General features: G+C 42.2%; 1 protein-coding gene across 2 annotated transcripts in view; it reads right to left on the bottom strand.

The window, feature by feature from the left end:
- Positions 1–4061: 4061 nt before the first annotated feature.
- The window catches only part of LOC144481959 (growth/differentiation factor 11-like), a 31560-nt gene continuing 14031 nt past the window's right edge, over positions 4062–21590 (bottom strand). For both annotated transcript variants that reach the window (XM_078201154.1, XM_078201155.1), the window contains 2 exons: positions 7505–7878; positions 4062–4442 (listed from right to left, as the gene is read on the bottom strand). In XM_078201154.1, the coding sequence (XP_078057280.1) occupies positions 4062–4442; positions 7505–7878 (755 nt within the window). The remainder of the gene's footprint in view (positions 4443–7504; positions 7879–21590) is intronic.

Here is a 21590-nt window from a genome sequence, read left to right as displayed (position 1 = left end):
GTGAATGGGCAATAAATGCTAACCTCACCAGCCAATGTCTGAATATATATTTTTCAAAAAGGGAACATTATTAAATACTGAACTTGAGTAGGAGCTAGTCAGATAGGTGACCAAGAATGTACTCAAAGAAATAGGTTTTAGAGGTCTTAATGGCAGAGATGTTTAGGGAAGGAATTCCAGAGCTTGGGGCCTAGGTGGTATGACTACCAATGATGAAAATTAGATGTGCTCAAAAAGCCAGATTTGGTTTTTAAAGCGGGAATCCTTAATCTTATGAAACTAATCACAGTAACTGATGAGAGAGAGAGAGAGAGAGACACAGAGACTAGCCTACTGCTGCTTATAAATATTCACAAGCTGAATTAATATGCACGGTGATGCTGACCCCAAAAGATCTTGTTATTATTCCAACATTTGTAGTATCGTCCAAAAATGACTCTTGAGAAATGTGCCACAATTTGCTACAGTCTAACTTATTTACATATTCCTTCTATCTTTGGAGTTTAATGAAACTGCTTGTTTCTCAACGCAACTGTTTGTAATTGATTGCAACATCTGTCAACTCTCTTTCTGTCCATTTCCAGCCACTACACTGATCAGCATATTCATGAGCTGTTTTGCAGGTCAGCATCATGGTATGCATATTAAAGAGAAATACTCATGAATATTGATGAGCCTAAGAAGAACACTACAGTTCAACAGTGAATCCTATCTCAAATACTTAGAATATTTTTTAAAGTGCTAGTCATGGTGTTCCCATGGATGTGATCCCCTTATGGACTTCCTGTCCACCTGAGTATGTGATAGTGTGACCACAGCACAAGGTGAGGTCAACATTTGATCAGATGACTTCATTGATGGGTAAATAATTAGATTGCAACAACCTGCTAGAAATTCTTAGATAGGGATGTGACTTTGGTCAATGCTCTTTTAAACTTGCCTCTTTCTTCTTATCTCCAACTATCTTGTCTTACATATTTTATCCCCCCTGCATCTTCATGCTGAAATGAAGACTCATCAAAGTAGTACTTGGTATTTTCCTGGGGTTAGTTAGTAAAAGGTCCACTGCTTTCCTTGATCTATATTAATGACTTAGACTTTGGTGTACATGGCACAATTTCAAAATTTGGAAGTATAGTAAATTGAGGAGGATGGTGATAGAGGGCATAGACTGTTGGAATGTGTAGACAGGTGGTTGATGAAGTGATACATTCTGGAAAAAAGAATGAGAAAAGGCATAAACTAAAAGGTACAATTCCAACAGGTGTAGGAACAGAGACACCTAGGGAATATGTGCACCTGTTTTTGGAAGGTGGCAGGGCAGGTTGAGAAAGTGACAAGATTGATCATAATTTTCAGTGTACTTAGCTCAATCAGGATCGTCTAGCAAGTGTTACCCAATCACAATCCCGTTGGGCTGTTCCCGTCAGCTGTTTGCAGCAGGCAAAGTACAGATTACCCAACCAACCTGTGCTTGCAAAACTCAAAACATAGCATCTAAGATTATCAGTCAGGCTCACAATGTACTTGCACCTTATGCAAGCTAGAAGCTACATATGTTCACACACAGGCCTGCCCTTTGCAGACAGAAGGACTATGTTAATGTATTGTGTCTTTACAGCTAACAGCTATTCCTTGGTTCATTCCCCATGGCAATACCTCTGCAGGAGTTCACATGCCAACCAGTCAGTACTCTTATGCAGTATAAATTGTTGTTCCTTTACAATTGGAATTCTTGTGAACTGTCCTGATGAGTACAAGATGAAACATTTTGACAGTATGTCTTTTTTCAGCACCACTCCCAAGCGGCTATGAAAAGACTTGCATTTATAGTACTCCTTTCACAACCATCAGACATCTCAAAGCACTTTATAGTCAATGAAGTATCTTTTGAAGTGCAGTCACTGTTGTACTGCAGGGAAGAGTTTAATCTTGAACTGCTTTTATGCATTGTGCTACTGAAAAGCAATTAACAGCAGAAGGACAAATTGATAAAGCTGCAATAATAGTCTATGGGTTCCTATGTTTTAGAAACAGTACAGAGTAAAAAAGCAGAGGAAATAAATGTTGAACTTGTACCAGTCATCAGTTAGACTGTAATTCCAGTCTGAGTTCCAATTGACTGAGATTTGGCTCAAATTCTCATCAGCCTATCATATTGCCCCCATTTGGTTTAATGAACAGGAAAATTTTGATTGGTAAGTCAGGAAAGAATCCTTAGTACTGACTGGTGCAGAGAGGAGGGAGCTTTCTGCTGACCTGAACTGTTTAATGTCCTTGCTGTCTGCTAGAACTGAAAACATGCTCCATTCTCAGTGCTGAGATCACTCTTGGATTAAGTCACCCCTAACCAAAACTTAAGTGACTTCAGTCTGGAAAACTCCATCTGATTCCCAAGTTCAACAGCTTTTTGTGGGAGAAAGTTCTAAATGTCTCTCTCCCTAATGTGAAGAAGTGCTTCCTGACCTCTCGCATGAATGGCCTGACTCGATCATAGAATTCGTACAGTGCAGAAAGAGGCCCTTCAGCCCATTGTGTCTGCACTGGCAACAGTCCCTCCCAGGCCCTATTTCTGTAACCTCGCGTATTTGCCCTGACACTAAGGTGCAATTTAGCATGGCCAATTAACCTAACCAGCACATCTTTGGAGATATTAAGACAATGTCCCCTTGTTCTGTGCACCCCCCCCCCCACTCTCCCCTGAAAATGTTTCTCTCAATCCTATCAACTCCTTTTATTATTTTTAACATCTCAATTACATCACACTCAATTTTCTATACTCGAGGGAATACAAACTTACTCTATGCAACCTGTCCTCATCATTTAACTCTTATGCCGAGTATAATTATGGCAAGTCTGTGCTGCACCCTCTGCAAGGATAATATATCCTTCCTGAGGTGTGGTGCCAAGAACTGAACACAATTACTTCAGATATTGTTTGATATATGCAACTGAAACATTGCCTCCTTCCTGTTCTATTCCTTCCTCCTTGAGGTAAAGGCTATGATAGGGGATGATCACAATCCTGTCCCCATAGAGTGTACCAACTTAAAGTCAAAGAAGCTAAAAGGTTTCCGGGCCAAAGACTCTTGTTTGGTACTACTAGTGAGATTCCCAGTATTTTGCATGCAATGGTAAAGGGAAAATACAAATACTGGAAGTCTGAAATAAAACCACAATGCTGGAAATGCACAGCAGGTCAGGTGGATTCTGTAGTGAGAAGGGATAGATTAATGTTTGGGGTGAAATTCGTCATTGGAACTATTCTGTGTCTTGCCCAAACTTTCTCTGCCTTTCCAGCATTCCTTGGTTTTACCTTTTCAGGTGCATGAATTCTGCTATGAATACAAATGGAAAAGAAATTCTCTCCAGGGCCCTCTTCATCGATCTACAGCTCACTGAAGTCTTCATTTTAAACATTTTTGAGGAAGAATTTGTAAACTTGAGCATCCCTGCTTCATATTTTGACATTGTTTTCGTTTTAAAGAGCCTCGCTGTTTAAAAAAAAATCAAACTGCTGTAGAGAATCATTATAAACATCAACACCCGTTTGAACTTTCTCTACTTCTGTTAGTTTTTAACTTATTTTTGTTTAAACAGTGAGGTTTGATGACATCACAGACTCTCTTTTGGATGGTTACTGATTTGAAGATTGTGTGGAAACAAAATTTAGGTCAGTTGATATTGTTTACCTAGGTGCTTCGCCTTCACCTTTGAATATGTTAATTTATTTTACACATCATGTTGGCCTTAGTAACTCCTCCAAAACAATTTGCGCTGATATTGCCACCATCAGTCACTGGGACGGGGGTGGAGGAGGGGGGGGGGGGGGGGGGGGAGAGAAAACAGAAATCTGGAATCAAAGTTAATTCTAGTTATTAACCGGTTGGGTTTTAAAATAAAATGTTTCCTGATGATGAGACTCCACCTTGAGGCCCAGTTTTTTTTTTTCTTTCTCTGCTATTGCACAGTACATGGCGTAAATTTGACATAACATTCAAGATCAATGAACGTTCCAGGTCCCAATGGCAGGGGAAAGGAAGTTTGGTTGATTCTATTTTTTAAGAGCAGCCACACCGATCGACCACCATGCCTGGAATTTGCCCGTTGATGATCTGTTGCTTGTCATTGAAGTAAAGCATGTTGATGGGTGACATTTTGGTTGGTGTACAGCAGGGGCCTGCTGAGCCCCGTGCATTGGCATGGTGCACCAAGTGGGTATGTGGGTATTTCTGCATGAACATGTATTCGCATTGGCCGGAACAGTAGTTGGCTTTGTATCGCTTGGGAGCAATAATCCAGTCCCAGCCAAAGGCTTCAAAATCAACTGTTAACGGGTAGCGGCAGCAGCGTGACTCTGTGGAGTGCTCATCACAGTCTAGCCCCAAGTTTCGTCGGGTACGTTTGTTGGTTTCTGCCACTTTGACTTCCAGGAATGGTTGCTGTTAAAGAAAAAAGAAATTTTTTATTGGTGTTTATTGATGACCCTTCCCAATGCCCCCATAATTCTAAATCTGCTCTGCTGCAGTGGGACAAAAGAGCAAAATATAAATTCCAATACAAAATGCTTCAATTTTCTCCTCTGTTAGTTGCACTATTCTTTCCACGTGCAGTGCAGGAAACGAACATTGTTAAAATTTCAATACTCTTAACGGCCATTTCAAATACACAGTTAGGTTTAGGAGAGTAACAATCATTTTTAATAGATTGCCAATATTCACAAACTCAGCAGTTGCGATAAACGTTGAAATTTGCGTACTCCTCGCTGCCATCTTAAATGCATTGTTAAAATTCACATTCCTAGAAGTCAGTTTAAATACAAATAGCAATTGGAATGTACAAAGCAAGTTGCTGCAGATTTGAAGCCAAAATAGAAATGCGCAGCAGGTCAGTCAGCGGGGAGGACTGTCGACCTTGTTTCCATGCCGCCCCTTAGAACAGAATATCGTGAATGTGCAGTTCGATTTTATTTGATCCTAGCAATTGTTGTTAAAATTCACATTTCTATTGACATTTTGTGCGCTTTAGTATGATTTATTATTGTCACATGTATTAACATAGTGAAAAGTATTGTTTCTTGCGCGCTATACAGACAAAGCATACCGTTCATAGAGAAGGAAAGGAGAGAGTGCAGAATGTAGTGTTACAGTCATAGCTAGGGTGTAGAGAAAGATCAATTCAATGCAAGGTAAGTCCATTCAAAAGTCTGACGGCAGCAGGGAAGATGCTGTTCTTGAGTTGGTTGGTACGTGATCTCAGACTTTTGTATCTTTTTCCTGAAGGTGGAAGAGAGAATGTCCGGGGTGCGTGGGGTCCTTAATTATGCTGGCTGTTTTGCCGAGGCAGTGGGAAGTGTAGACTGAGCCAATGGATGGGAGGCTGGTTTGCGTGATGGATTGGGCTACATTCACAACCTTTTGTAGTTTCTTGCGGTCTTGGGCAGAGCAGGAGCCCCATACCAAGCTGTGATACAACCAGAAAGAATGCTTTCTATGGTGCATCTGTAAAAGGTGGTGAGAATTGTAGCTGACATGCCAAATTTCCTTAGTCTTCTGAGAAAGTAGAGGCATTGGTGGGGCTTTCTTAACTATAGTGCCGGCATGGGGGGACCAGGACAGGTTGTATAATTCACATAGCCCAGCAGCCATTTTAAATGCATTACTGAAATTCGCATGTGCTTAATGGAAATTTTTAATTTATTTGAACTCATATCCTCGTACATCCAACAGTCGGATTCAATATGTTGTTATACAGCTCGTAGCCATTTAAGATATAATGTTAAAAATATGATCAGTACTTACCATCTCAGGCTGGGACGAATGCAGCTCTCAGCCTGCCTGATGTTGAAACTTCAATTTGATTTTCCCATTCTGTTTTCATGCTAAATGACTAAAGTAAATTGTAGTGGTGCACCTAGCTGGATTCCCACTGGTGTACCTCCTATGAGTATTTGCATTTGCTCTCCATGTAGATTAATGAATAGGACTATCAGGTAAGACCAGGTTTGCAAAATGGTATGGGCGAACTGTAAATATTGTCATTCACTTAGATGAGCTAAGTTAGGTGCGACAAGTCAATATTAGGCACATGGAGACATCAAGTATCAACATTGATGTAATGTAAAAAAACGCAGCAACCAATTTGCGCACAGCAAGGTCCCACAAACAGTTGTGATAAATGGCCAGGTCACCTTTTTTAGTGATGTTGGATTTATTCAGGAAGCCATCATGAGAGCTCATTTTAAACCTCCTGCTATGTTGCCACAACCTTAGAATGGTGCTTTCCTATTGCATCATATGTGACGATTCCATTTCCTATGACAATCATCATTGTAGCCTGACAAAGTGAGATTGCTAAATGCAGATGTTTTCTGCAGTTAACATTTTATTTGAAATTGGCAGGAATCATTTTTCCCTTTGCACTACTCAGTTCAAGAAAAGGTGTAACATTTGAAACCACTCGTATCCTGAGATATCTGCATCCCTCCCCCACAGAACTGTGGGCGTATTTCCATCACATGGACAGCAGCAGTTCAAGAAGGCAGCTCACCACCACTTTTTTTCTCAAGGGAAATTGGGGATGGGCAATAAATGCTGGCCTTGTATTTATCCCATGAAGGGACAAAAAAAATGCCTGTGAAGGTCTGTTCATGCCGCCCTAGCTCAGTGGGGTAATTAAAATGATCTGGTAGGAATTAACCAAACCACGGTTTGGTTAATTCAACAGTGGAGCAACTAAACTCTTTGGCAGAGTGTCTGTTCAAAATAAATTCCGCTGTTGCCACATTGTTCCAGGAGCTTGAGGCTTGAACTGTGCTACACTCACCAGCACTTAAATCAGCTGATTTTCCTCTAGAATACTTCAAACAGACATTACAACAGTAAACTATTAAAAGCTCAGTATGCTGTTCAGCCTCTCCCTCTTCAATCTCCTTTTCAGGAACTATATTCCAGTTCCTGACTATATTGCACGAATATTTCTTACCTCCTATCCCCTCTGGTTCTTTTGCCAATTATCTTACTTTTGTGTCCGTTGGTGGCACGGTGGTTAGCATTGCTGCCTCTCAGCACCAGGTACCTGGGTTCAATTCGGACCTTGGGTGACTCTGTGTGGAGTCTGCACGTTCTCCCCGTGTCTGCGTGGGTTTCCTCCGGGTGCTCCGGTTTCCTCCCACACTCCAAAGATGTGCAGGTTAAGTTGATTGGCCATGCTAAATTGCCCCTTAGTCTCCAGGGTAAATAGTGGGGTTATAGGGATAGAGCCTGGGTGGGATTGTTGTCGGTGCAGTCTCAACAGGCCGAATGGCCTCTTTCTGCACTGCAGTTATTCTATAGTTACCAACCCTTCTACAACAAAAAACATTCTTTTATTTTGGCATTGATGATCAGGAAGATGCTGGCGCCTTCAGTCACCAATCACATACTCTTATTTGTGTGTGATGCTGTTGAAACTTGATAAACCTGTATCTCCTTGATACAGAGGACTTAAAGTGAACAGTACTCACCAGTCCCTTCTCTCCATTTCCTGGAGATGTGACAGCCAGGTCGTTGCCATTCATATCAAAGGCGTTGATCTCAATGCCCCAGTTGGTGTGAGGTTGCTTGAACCAGTTCTGCAGCACGTGCTTAAAGTCGATACTTTGCCAGCGCCCATTGCGGGAGTTCAAGTCTATTTTTAAGGATCGGATCCGCGAGTGCCTGCTGCCCTTCTCCGTCACAGGTTTCAGCCTGAGGATCTGCAGATACACGGTGGAGGTGTGTAGAACTGGACGCAGGTAAACCCACAGGTGAGCTCGCACCACATTTGTAAATGTTATTTTGGGGCTAAATTTAAAAAAGCAACATTTTGGGCTCCCATCCACTTGGACACAGGGTTCAGCTACAAAAAGAAAATCAAAGAAGTAATCATAGCTAACTAATACATATCTTATTGGCTATTACTCAGATCCAAGCATAGAATTTTACGCAGTTTTATTATGTAAAGGAGAGCACTCCTCAGCTTAAAGAAAATGCCATCTTCAGTAGAAGTATCAGGAAACAAGCTGATTGCAAGGATTTCATCCTACCTAAAATACAGCATTACATTCAAGGCAAAGAAAGCAATTGTTATACATTTGTTTCCTTGTGAACTTGTGGAATACAGTCAGAAAATTGAATTTCCAAAGTTTAAAATTAAAACCGTTCCTTCTGCTGCTGTGTATTATGGTAGGCTAGTTTGGTTGCTGCTTCTGTGCTTGATGGTAGAAAGTTTGCTCATAGATCAAATAGATACTTGTATGAAAAGTGGATTCAATAATTTGTGATCCACGGTGGCATGGAAAGATGTACAGTACAGAATGACAATTCATTAGGGTTATTCTGGGTGGCCTGATTTTATAAAACCCATCTGGAGAAATGCAAGTGAAATACAAAATGATTGGCGTGACATTGTAAGGTAGCTTCAGTATGAGTCACAAAATATTCCAGTTTTTCTGCAATACCTGTTAGTGACAACAGTACAATATATGCACTGTCCAGCAATATGACTGGCTTGTATTAGCTGATCAGCCTCATTTATGGAGACATTAATCGGAGATGCACAGCTTTTCCACATTGCTCTAAAGAGTTCACATCAAGATAGTTTTGGGCTCAGGTTCCATGCCTGCCGTGGAGCTAAGCCACACAGACCAGGAAGGTCCTAAATTTTGATCCCTGGTCTATGTTGAGTTAACTTATCTCAGCCAGGTTCACGGTAGTGTAAGTGTGATCCTTAACCATTGTACTGACGTGCTACAGAGTTCGGTTCCTGCTCCTGACTCTAGTGAGTCCCAGTGGAAAACACATGCATAGATGTATCTAAAAGTAGGTTCCATGATGTCCTCCATGTATAAATTTGTTAACACTCACTGGTTATGCACATGGACAATAACCTCTTGGCAAGTTATCAAAGAATTTTTGGTGCACCAGGAAGCCCCCAACTAAGAGTTGCACCTTCAGGAGGGAAGAGAAAAGGTGAGAGTAGGAAATTGTTCCCCATCAAGTCCCATTACGTAGAGCTTGTGAAGCAGGACAAGCCTTGTTTCCTTATGTTCAATGTCTCATTCTGCAATCAGATTATTGCTGAGTTCCACCTAAAGACAAGTTCAGATTCTAACATTGACACTGACATAATCGCAAAAGGATATTCTATCTTGATTTTTTTTATAAAAGGGAAAAACCAGGTAATTACAGGCCAGTGAGTCTTAACATCAGTGGTAGGGAAGTTAGTGGAAAAAATCCTGAGGGACAAAATTAATCTTCACTTGGAGAGGCAAGGATTAACCAAGGATAGTCAGCATGGCTTTGTCAAGGGGAGATCATGTTTAACAAATTTGATTGATTATTTTGAGGTTGCCAGGTGTGTAGATGAGGGCAGTGCAGTTGATGTAATCTACATGGGCTTCAGCAAGGCTTTTGATAAACGGTAAGATAAGTGCCAGTGGGATCTGAGGCAATTTGGATCCAAAATTGGCTTAGTGGCAGGAGGCAGAGGGTAATAGCCGAAGGTTGTTTTTGTGACTGGAAGAATGGTGTACCCAGGGATCGTTGCTGGGTCCCTTGTTTGTAATGTACATTAATGATCTAGATGTGAATGTGGGGGCGATATGATCAGTAAGTGTGTAGATGACAAGAAAATTGGTGGTGTGGTAAATAGTGAGGAGGAAAGCCTTCGATTACAGGACAATGTAGACGGGCTGGTCAGATGGGCAGAACAGTGGCAAATGGCATTTAACCCTGAAATGTGTGAGGTGATGCATTTTGGGAGAATTAACAAAGCGAGGGAGTATACAATGAATGGTAGGATGCTAGGAAGTACAAAGGGCCAGAGGCACTTTGGGGTGTATGTCTAAAGATCTCAAGGCAGCAGGACAGGTAGCTAAGGTGGTTAAGAAGACATATGGATACTTTATTAGCTGAGGCATAGATTATAAGTAAGAAGTTTATCAACGCCAGGTTAAAGTCCAACAGTTTTATTTGGTAGCAAAAGCCACACAAGCTTTCGGAGCTCCAAGCCCCTTCTTCAGGTGAATGGGAATTCTATTCACAAACATAATATGTGAACAGAATTCCCACTCGCCTGAAGAAGGGGCTTGGAGCTCCGAAAGCTTGTGTGGCTTTTGCTACCAAATAAACCTGTTGGACTTTAACCTGGTGTTGTTAAACTTCTTACTGTGTTTACCCCAGTCCAACGCCGGCATCTCCACATCATAGATTATAAGAGCAGGGAGGTTATGATGGAGGTGTATATGCTTGTAAGGCCACAGCTAGAGTACTGTAGGAAGGAAGTGATTGCACTGGCGAGGGTGCAGAGGAGATTCACCAGGATGCTGCCTGGGCTGAAGCATTTCAGCTATGAAAAGAGGCTGAATAGAGTGGGATCATTTTCCTTCAAGCAAAGAAGGCTGAGGGGGGGGACCTCGAGGTGTGAAAAATTATAACGAGCATACATAGGGTAGCTGGGAAGAAACTTTCCCCATAGTAGCAGCGTCCATAATCGGGGGTGCAGATTTAAGGTAAGGAGCGAGAAATGTAGAGAGGATTTGAGGAGAAACCTTTTCACCCAGAGGGTGGTGGGAATCTGGAACTCTCTGCCTGAAAGGGTGGTTGAGGCAGGAACTGTCTCAACATTTAAGAAGCATTTAGATGAGCACTTGAAATGCCATAGCACACAAGGCTACGGACCAAGTGCTGGAAATGGGATTGGAATAGATAGGTGTTTGACAACAGCTGGCACAGGCAATGGGCTGAATGGTCTCTATGTGCTGTATTGTAACGAACTATTCTGATGGCTTTTTGCTGAGCCAGTCAAACAAAATTATGGTCAACCCTTGATCAGAAAGCATCCCACTCATTTCTATCATTTCAATATAATCTCCAACTCGGTGTAAGCAATGCCACAAATGAGCAAGCCATATGCATATGAGTAGAAATATTGTCTGGCTGCACTTCCAGTCAACTTTTTCCATTAATAAGTTCCCATGTCTCAACTTATAAAAAGAGACCAAAACTGGATATATTACTGGAGATGCTGTCTAGCCAAGACTGCAATCGTTGCAAGAGTTCTTTACTCCTGATCTCTCATCCTCTATAATAAAGGCCAAAGTACCATTTGCCTCCCTGGTTGCTTGTTGCACCTGCATGTTGGCTTTCAGTAACTTATGAACAAAAGCACCCAGGACCCTTTGTTCATCAACACTTCCCAATCTCTCTCCATTTAAGAAATTCTCTGCATTTGTTTTCCTACCAAGTGGCTAACTTCACATTTTTCCACATTATATTCCATCTGTCATGCTCTTGCCCATCTGCTTAGCCTGTCTAAATCTCCTTGAAGCCTCTTTGAATCCTCCTCACAACTCACATTCCTAACTCTTTTTGTGTCATCAGCAAACTTGGAAATATATATTTTGTCCACAGTCAAATCATTGTGAATAGCTGGGGCTCAAGCTCTGATTCTTGTGGTGCCCCATTAGTCACAGCCTGCCAACCTGAGAATGACTCGTTCATTCCTAGTCTGTTTTGTGTTTGTTAACCAATTCATAACCCATGCCAGTATATTATCCCCAATTCCAAGTGCTCTAATTTTTCTTACTAATCTCTTGTGTGGGTCCTTATCAAAAGCCTTCTGAAAACTCATGTCACATCCACTGGTTCCCCTTAACCTATCCAGCTAGCAACATCCTCAAAACACTCCACCAGATTTGTCAAACATGATTTCCCTTTCATAAATCTATGTTGCCTATGTCCAATCCTACCATTATTTTCTAAGTGTTCAGTTATCACATGCTTTATAATAGATTCCAGCATTTCCCCTACTATTGAGGTCAGGCGAACAGGTCTGTAGTTCCCTGTTTTCTCTCCCCATCTTAAATAGTGGTTTGCATTTGCTACCTTCCAATCAACAGGCACTGTTCCAGAATCTGCAGAATTTTGAAATGATCACCAAAGCATCCATATCTCTGCAGCCACCTCTTTCAACACTGGGATGTAGATCATCAGGTCCAGGGGATTTATCAAACTTCAGTTTCATTAATTTCTCCACTACTTTTTTTACTAATACTTATTTTTTCAGATCCTAAACCTTGCTAATCCCTTAGTTCCCTAGTTTTCCTGTGAGGTATTTTGCATTTTCTGTTAAGACACATTATTTGTTTAGTTTGTCTGCCATTTCCTTATTCCCCATTATAATTTTCTTTCTGCCTGTAATGGGCCCACATTTGTCTTTGCTAATCTTTTCCTTTTAACATACTTTTAAAACTTTTACAACTCTTTGTTTCTCATTGTTTAATTTCTTATATTTTCTCTATCAGCTTCTTGGTCCACCTTTGCTGAATTCTAAAATGCTCCCAATCCTTAGGCTTACTACTTTTTTTGGCAATTTTAAACAGTGTTTGAATTACCTCCTCCTTCACCATGTCTTGGTTAGCATCTTCTTTCTTGGTAAAGACAGATGCAAAGTATTCATTTAATATCTTAGCTATGCCCTCTGCCTCCATGTGTAAATTTCCTTTTCAGTCCCTATACAGTCCCACTCCTTTTACCACCTATTTCTATTTTTATGTCTAGAAGACATTTGGATTCCCCATTATATTAGCTGCTAGTCTCTTCAATATTTGCTTTTTCAGTTCCTCGCTGAACATTCAATATTCAGCCTGGTTCTCAGTTGCATTATCAACCTGACACCTGTTAATCACTATCTCTCTTGTCATCCAGGGAGCTCTGGATGTGTTTGTCCTGCCTTTCCACTTGATGGGAATATTCCTCGTCTATGTCTGAATTATCTCTTCTCTAAAGGCAGCCCATTGTTCAGATGCCTTTTTGTCTGCCAACCTTTGATTTTGGTTAATCTGGGCCAGATTCATTCTTACTCCATTGAAGTTGGTTTTCTCCCAGTTAATTGCCATTACTCTGGATTGTTCTTTTTCCTTTTCCACAGCCAACCTAAACCTTATCATTGATCATTGTCACCTAATATTTCTCCTACTGATATTTGATCCACTTGGCCCACCTCATTCCGAAGAACCAGGTCTAGCAGTGCCTTCCCTCTTGCTGGACTGAAAACATACTGCTGTAGAAAGTTTCCTGCACACTCTAGGAACTCTTGCCCCTCTCTGCCCTTTATACTATTACTGTTCCAGTTTATGTTTGGATAATTAAAGATTATAACTATTCTATAATTCTTGTACCTCTGTAATTTACTTGCAAATGTGTTCCTCTACATCCATCCCTTTCATTGGTGGCCTGCAGACCACACCAAGCAATGTAATTGCATCTTTCTTGTTCCTTAGCTTGAGCCAAATAGATTCTGTCTTTGACCCCCTCTAGGACGTTCTCTCTGTCCAGCACTGCAATTTTCTCCTTAATCAATGTGCTTTCCTTCCTTTCCTGAACACCTTGTATCCAGGGATATGTAATATCCAGTCCTGCCCTTCTCTGTTATCACCACAATATCATATTTCCACATGGCAGTCTGTGCCTATAACACTAATCTTAATTTCCATGCATTCACATACATGCACAAAAACCCCAATTTAGACTTTATTACTTTCTCCCATGCTCTGAACCCAACTAATAACTTAGTTTTTCAACTTAATCTGCTCCTATCTAATATGAAATTATTCCCTTCTCTAGTAATACCAATATTCTAACTTTATCCACCTTATTCAATGATCTTCCCTCCATCATAAGATTAGAAGTGGGGATGTTCGCTGATTGTTGCACAGTACTCAGTACCGGTCAAGAATGCTTAGGTACTGAAGAAGTCTGTGTCCAGATGCAGCAAGACCTGGACAACATTGAAGCTTGGGCTGTGAAGTAACAAGTAACATTCGAGCCCCATAAGTGCTAGGAAATAACCATCTCCAACAAAAGAGGGAATCTAACATCTCCCCTTGTCATTCAATGGCATTACCATTGCTGATTCCCCACCAACAACATCCCAGGGGTTACTTAATTGGACCAACTATGTAAATACGGTAGCTACAAGAGCAGGTCAGAGGCTGGGAAGTCTATGGTAACTCAACCTTCTGACTTGCTAAGGACTGTCTATCATCTACAAGGCACAAGTCAGGAGCAGAATACTCTCAACTTGCCTGGATGAGTGCAGTACCAGCAGCATTCCAAGAAGCTGAATACCATCCCAGGCCAAAGCACATCACTTGATTCACACTCCATCCACCGCTTTAAACGTTCACTCTCTTCACTACTGACGTACAGTGGCAGCAGTGTACTGTGAACAAGATACACTACAGCAACTCACCGAGGCTCCTTTGACACACCTTGCAAATCAGTGACTTCCAACACCTAGATGGATAAGGGCAGCAGACTCATAGAAACACCATCACCATCTGCAAGTTCCTTCCAAGTTGTACACTATCTTGACTTGGAAATATATTGCCATTCCTTCACTGTTACTGGGTCAAAATCCTGGAACTCATTTTCCAGCAGCAGTGTAGGTGACCTACACCAGATGGACTCCAGCAGTTCAACAAGGTGGTTCACCACCATCTTGTCGAGGACAATTAAGGGTGGCCAACAGATGCTGGGCACGGGTGAAAGTTTATTAGAGAGTAGGCAAGACTTTGGGGTTGAGGTTACAATCTGATCAGCTTTGGAGCAGTGGCCTCCTCAATTGTTATGTTCAAAAGAAAAAAATACAACCTCCCACCAATGGTGGTGCTATAGCATCTCTTAGCTTCTCAACCTGCAGAGAAACCCCTATCCTTCAACAAACTACCTCTCTACTTCCCAAAGATGTACGTAACTGTAAAGATAACGATATAGGATAAAAGTGATATACTGAAGAAGTGTATGACTTTAAAATGGGGATTGAATGATCGGTATGCTCTGTTCCAATGGCACTCTGCCCTTTAGCCCCACTTCATCTGACATTTCGTTTCAACTCCCTCGGGATAATTTTAACTTTGGTGATGTTGTGAAATGGGCAATTTGAAATTGGACACTGATTATAGACTCCACCCAATTTCCCTTTGGAAATGAGATGAGGTGCATAATGTGGCTAATTCAATATCACACATTTTCCATTACTTAATGTTAATGCCATTAGTGCAAAATCTAGAAAGGCAATGTGATCACTTGGCTTTTAAAAAAGTCTCGGTTCTGGATTCACAGCCTTCTGAATCAGAACCATAAAATTTCACGTTTGTAGGTATCATCGAGTGGGATACTGTAGGGTCTAGGATTCTGCAACAAGGAGTCTGTTTAGTGCCCAGTATTAAATTTAACAAGTCAAAGTGGAGGAAGAGTTTATTACTGTATGGTCATCTAACTATAGATAGCATTTTCAGGCTTTGGAAATATAGGGGGGATGTGGGTTGAATCCTCTGTCACAATTAGTGAGTGGGTTGCCTAAGCTACCGGCAGAATCATGAACAAAATACTATACATTTGCTGAAAGCTGCTGAGTAACTGTTTGTAATTTGACAGCCAACTCTCTAGAGACAATTCTTATTTCCCACTTTGAGTAATGTGAAATAAAAATGTCCTAGTGGTTAATGAGTTTGCTCTTGCATCCAAAAGCACTTCACTGGCCGTAAAGTGCTTTGAGATGTCCGGTGGTTGTGAAAACACTGAGTGTACATACAACACACAGACTGCAGCAGTTCAAGGAGACAGCTCGCCACCACCACCACCTTCTCCAGGGCAATTAGGGATGGGAAATAAATGCTGCCGAGCCAGCGACACCCACATCCCCTGAAAGAATAAAAAATAATACAAGTCTTCCTTTCTTGATCTGAATTCCAAGTGATTTGATTTTGCTAAATTCATATTTAGATAATCCCTCTGCAGGTGCTTTCTGGAGATAACGAGATTTTAGACCAGAAATGCACGTTAAAAATAACTTTGTTCCTTTGTTTTTGTTACCTCAGAATTATTTTTTACAACGACAGGACATGTGTTACTCACTTTCTCAATATTGTTTGTAATGTCTTTTTCAATGTGGGACAGAAATAAACAGGAGAGGACCCGAGAAACAGCGACCCACAAAGCGAAGGGGCAGGGACTGAGGGAATGGCAGGCATGGGAGGAACGTGGTAACTCTGGGAGCAGTGCCCAAGAGGCTGAAGGTGAAAAGAAACTTAGAGCAAAAATAATAAAGGAAATTGAGAATGCGGAGTAGAACAGGGCCAAGCTCGACACAAGAAACTTGTCTGCGTGATCGGGTAGAGAGAGGTGAATTTCAGGAACTCGGTATCTCTCAATTTTGAATTTCTTCCCCATTATTCTGTTGCGATTTAGTGTTTTGTTGTGCTGTTTAGACCATGGGTTTCATGGCAGCAGCTGCCGCTTAACCTGTCCAGTAACATGCTGAGTGAGGGTGACTGTTCTAATTTCCCCACAATAGCCTGGCTGGTGGTTTCATGATGTGGAGATGCCGGTGTTGGACTGGGGTAAACACAGTAAGAAGTTTAACAACACCAGGTTAACCTGGTGTTGTTAAACTTCTTACTGGTGGTTTCATGGCATTAATTGGCAGATTGGAGGCAATGTATGCCCACTTTTGTGCTATGGATAAAGGTCCACCATGACCTAGGTTGAGACTTCCCCTGTTGTGAAGAACCTTGCAGCCAGTGGAGAGAAAAGACTTTTAACCATCAGTCCAATCCAGTTCAGAGTAAGAGGAGCACAAGAAATAGGAGCAGGAGTAGACCACATGGTCCATCAAACCTGTACCCTCAATTTAATACGATCTTGGCTGATCTTGGGCTTCAACTCCATTTTCTTGCTTGCACCCCATATCCCTGAATTCCCCAAGATACCAAAAATCTATCTATCCCAGCCTTAAATGTGTTCAATGATGGAGCATCCACAGCCTCTGGGGTAGATAATTTCAAAGATTCACAACCCTTTGAGTGCAGCAAGTTCTCATCATTACAGTCCTAAAGCTATAACTTTATATATAACTATAACTCCGGTGGTTAGGGGCTGTAAAAGACTGGGCCTTGTGATTGGGGACTCCACAATTAAGGGGACAGATAGGAGGGTCGGAACTAAAGGTAGGGACTCAGGGTTGGTGTGTTGCCTACCAGGGGCTGGGGTCCGGGATGTGTCTGACAGGGTATTCAGGACTCTTAGGGGGGAGGGAGATAAACCACAAGTTATTGTACATGTGGGGACACACGACATAGGGAGGATAGGGGAAGGGGATATTAGGCAGGGATTTATGGAGTTGGGGTGGAAACTAAAGGCCAAGACTGACAGAGTGGTTATCTCTGGACTCTTGCCTGTACCACGGGATAGTTTAGAGAGGAATAGGGAGAGGGAAGGTTTGAATTCATGGCTGAGGGGATGGTGCAGGAGGGAGGGGTTCAGGTACTTAAGCAATTGGGGCTCGTACTGGGGAAGGTGTGACCTCTATGAGAAGGATGGTCTACACCTTAATCAGAAGGGGACCAATATCCTGGGGGGTAAATTTGCTAAGGCCATGCAGGGAGGTTTAAACTGATTCGGGGGGGGGGAGGGATCCTGAGTAGTGGGGCTGAAAGTGAGGGATGCATGGATGGGGACTGCAATGCACGGCATTGCAGAGGTGGGGTGGAGCAGGGTTTGAAATGTGTATACTTCAATGCCAGGAGTATTCGCAATAAAGTGGGTGAACTTGCAGCGTGGATCAGTACCTGGGACTTCGATGTTGTGGCTATTTCAGAGACATGGATAGAGCAGGGGCAGGAATGGATGCTGCAGGTCCCGGGGTTCAAATGTTTTAGTCGAAGTAGGGAAGGAGGTAGAAGAGGGGGAGGGGTAGCATTATTGGTCAGAGATTGTATCACAGTGTCAGAGAGGAGGTTTGATGAGGACTTATCTGTTGAGGTAGTATGGGCGGAGATTAGAAATAGGAGAGGAGAGGTCACCCTGTTGGGAGTCTTTTATAGACCTCCTAAAAGTTCTAGAGAGGTTGAGGAAAGGATTGCGGAGTCAATCCTGCTTAGGAGTGAAAGTAATAGGGCAATTGTTATGGGGGATTTTAACTTGACTAATATTGACTGGAATTGTTATAGCTCTAGCTCGTTAGAGGGGTCAGTTTTTGTTCAAAGCGTGCAGGAAGGTTTTTTGACTCAGTATGTAGACAGGCCAACTAGAGGTGAGGCTATATTGGATCTGGTGCTGGGAAATGAGCCAGACCAGGTGCTAGACTTGGAAGTTGGTGTGCATTTTGGTGATAGTGACCACAATTCGGTTACGTTCACCTTAGTGATGGAAAGGGATAGGCATGAACCTCGGGCCAATGGTTTTAGCTGGGGGAAGGGTAATTATGAGGCTATTAGGAGAGAATTAGGAAACATAGGTTGGACTAGGAGATTACAGGGACTGGGAACGTCCGACATGTGGAGTTTTTTCAAGGAGCAGCTACTGCGAGTCTGTGATAGGTATGTCCCTGTCAGGCAAGGAGGAATTGGTAGGGCTAGGGAACCGTGGTGCACCAAAAAAGTTTCTTTGTTGGTTAAAAAGAAAAAGGAGGCTTATGTTCGGATGAGACGTGAGCACTCGGGTAGTGCACTAGAAAGCTTTAGATTGGCTAAGAGGGAGTTGAAGAGCGAGCTTAGAAGGGCTAAAAGGGGACATGAGAAGACTTTGGCGGATAGGGTTAAAGAGAATCCTAAGGCGTTCTATAGGTATGTCAAGAACAGAAGGTTGGTTAGGGCAAGTTTAGGGCCAGTTATAGATGGCAGAGGGAAGTTATGTGTGGAACCGGAGGAGATTGGTGAAGCATTGAACCAATATTTCTCTTCGGTGTTCACGCAAGGGGACATGAATATAGCTGAGGAGGACACTGGGTTGCAAGGGAGTAGAATAGACAGTATTACAGTTGATAAGGAGGATGTGCAGGATATTCTGGAGGGTCTGAAAATAGATAAATCCCCTGGTCCGGATGGGATTTATCCAAGGATTCTCTGGGAGGCAAGAGAAGTGATTGCAGAGCCTCTGGCTCTGATCTTCAGGTCGTCGTTGGCCTCTGGTATAGTACCAGAAGATTGGAGGTTAGCGAATGTTGTCCCATTGTTTAAGAAGGGGAACAGAGACTTCCCCGGGAATTATAGACCGGTGAGTCTCACTTCTGTTGTCGGCAAGATGTTGGAAAAAATTATAAGGGATAGGATTTATAGTTATTTGGAGAGTAATGAATTGATAGGTGATAGTCAGCATGGTTTTGTGGCAGGTAGGTCGTGCCTTACTAACCTTATTGAGTTTTTTGAGAAAGTGACCAAGGAGGTGGATGGGGGCAAGGCAGTGGACGTGGTATATATGGATTTTAGTAAGGCGTTTGATAAGGTTCACCATGGTAGGCTTCTGCAGAAAATGCAGATGTATGGGATTGGGGGTGATCTAGGAAATTGGATCAGGAATTGGCTAGCGGATAGGAAACAGAGGGTGGTGGTTGATAGTAAATATTCATCATGGAGTGCGGTTACAAGTGGTGTACCTCAGGGATCTGTTTTGGGGCCACTGCTGTTTGTAATATTTATTAATGATCTGGATGAGGGTATAGTTGGGTGGATTAGCAAATTTGCTGATGACACCAAAGTCGGTGGTGTGGTAGACAGTGAGGAAGGGTGTCGTAGTTTGCAGGAAGACTTAGACAGGTTGCAAAGTTGGGCCGAGAGGTGGCGGATGGAGTTTAATGCGGAGAAGTGTGAGGTAATTCACTTTGGTAGGAATAACAGATGTGTTGAGTATAGGGCTAACGGGAGGACTTTGAATAGTGTGGAGGAGCAGAGGGATCTAGGTGTATGTGTGCATAGATCCCTGAAAGTTGGGAATCAAGTAGATAAGGTTGTTAAGAAGGCATATGGTGTCTTGGCGTTTATTGGTAGGGGGATTGAATTTAGGAGTCGTAGCGTTATGTTGCAACTGTACACAACTCTGGTGCGGCCGCACTTGGAGTACTGTGTGCAGTTCTGGTCCCCACATTACAGGAAGGATGTGGAGGCTTTGGAGAGGGTGCAGAGGAGGTTTACCAGGATGTTGCCTGGTATGGAGGGGAGATCCTATGAGGAGAGGCTGAGGGATTTGGGATTGTTTTCGCTGGAAAGGCGGCGGCTAAGAGGGGATCTTATTGAAACATATAAGATGATTAGAGGTTTAGATAGGGTGGATAGTGATAGCCTTTTTCCTCTGATGGAGAAATCCAGCACGAGGGGGCATGGCTTTAAATTGAGGGGGGGTAGTTATAGAACCGATGTCAGGGGTAGGTTCTTTACCCAGAGGGTGGTGAGGGATTGGAATGCCCTGCCAGCATCAGTAGTAAATGCGCCTAGTTTGGGGGCGTTTAAGAGATCCGTAGATAGGTTCATGGACGAAAAGAAATTGGTTTAGGTTGGAGGGTCACAGTTTTTTTTTTTTTTTAACTGGTCGGTGCAACATCGTGGGCCGAAGGGCCTGTTCTGCGCTGTAATGTTCTATGTTCTAAATGATCGGCTCCTTATCCCGAGACTGTGCTCCCGTGTTTTGGATTCCCTGACCAGCGGAAACAATCACTCAGCGCCCAGCCTATCAAGCCACTTCAGAATCTTGTAGGTTTCAATTCTTTGCATTTTTCTAAACTCCAGAGAATATCAATCCAATTTACTCAGCCTCTCATCATAGGATATAACTCCCTCATCCCAGGGTCCAATTTAGTGAACCTTCACTGTACCGCCTCCGATGCAAGTATATCCTTTCTTAAATGAGGAGACCAAAACTGCACGTTACAGCTGTGGTCTCACCAAAACCCTGTACAATTGTAGCAAGATTTCTTTATTCCTGTACTCCAATCCCCTGATGATAAAGGCCAGTGTGTCATTTGCCTTCCTAATGTCTTGCTACCCTCAATCTAATGCACCAACCAGTCATTCTTTCAGTGAACCTCTTTTTTAATCTTTGCATTTATCAACTTTCTAAAAAAATCATAGTCCCATTTCTGCCAGTTCCAAATTTCAACGGGTTCTTTCCAAAGATAAAGTATGATGGGAATTGTAATCTTTATAAAATGAATTGACAGAAGATCTCTCAGACCTTTTACACTTGAACTTTTTGAAATGTATTTTATCATGCGAAGCACTGTGCTGGGAGGTCTCATTCATAAAATTTATCCATTAGAAATTTTAGCACAGAAGAAGAGGTTTTTCTTTCTGTTGGATTCAGCATCTTTGAGGGTCTAATTTTACACAGTTCAATTTTCCTGCTTCTGGCCCAAGTCTTATATTCTTCATTCAGGAATGATCCAAGACCAATTTTAATGCTGTTATTAGCATTGATCAAATTGTGGCAAAGTATTGCAAAATTGTCTGTAAAAGTTATTCCTAACCTCCCCTTTCATGCATCCAGTGCTTATATTGAGAACTTGGCCCCTTGCTTTAATTTCTCCAGCAATGGAAATAATCTGGCAACCAGCAAACACTTAGATTTTAGTTATTCATTGTGCAGTGTTGTCGGGGATTGCTTCCGCTCAGGAACTGGTAAATGAGAAAATCTGAAGCACTAAGCAGAACAAGCTGGAGCAATGCCAATTTATGATCAGGTTGCAGGATGCCTAAGTCAATGATGTCACTGTTAGGTGAATACAATTAGAAAACT

Source organism: Mustelus asterias, chromosome X, assembly GCF_964213995.1.
Source record: "Mustelus asterias chromosome X, sMusAst1.hap1.1, whole genome shotgun sequence".
In the NCBI taxonomy this organism is placed as follows: domain Eukaryota; kingdom Metazoa; phylum Chordata; class Chondrichthyes; order Carcharhiniformes; family Triakidae; genus Mustelus; species Mustelus asterias.
This window is presented reverse-complemented; position numbering and strand designations above follow the sequence as displayed.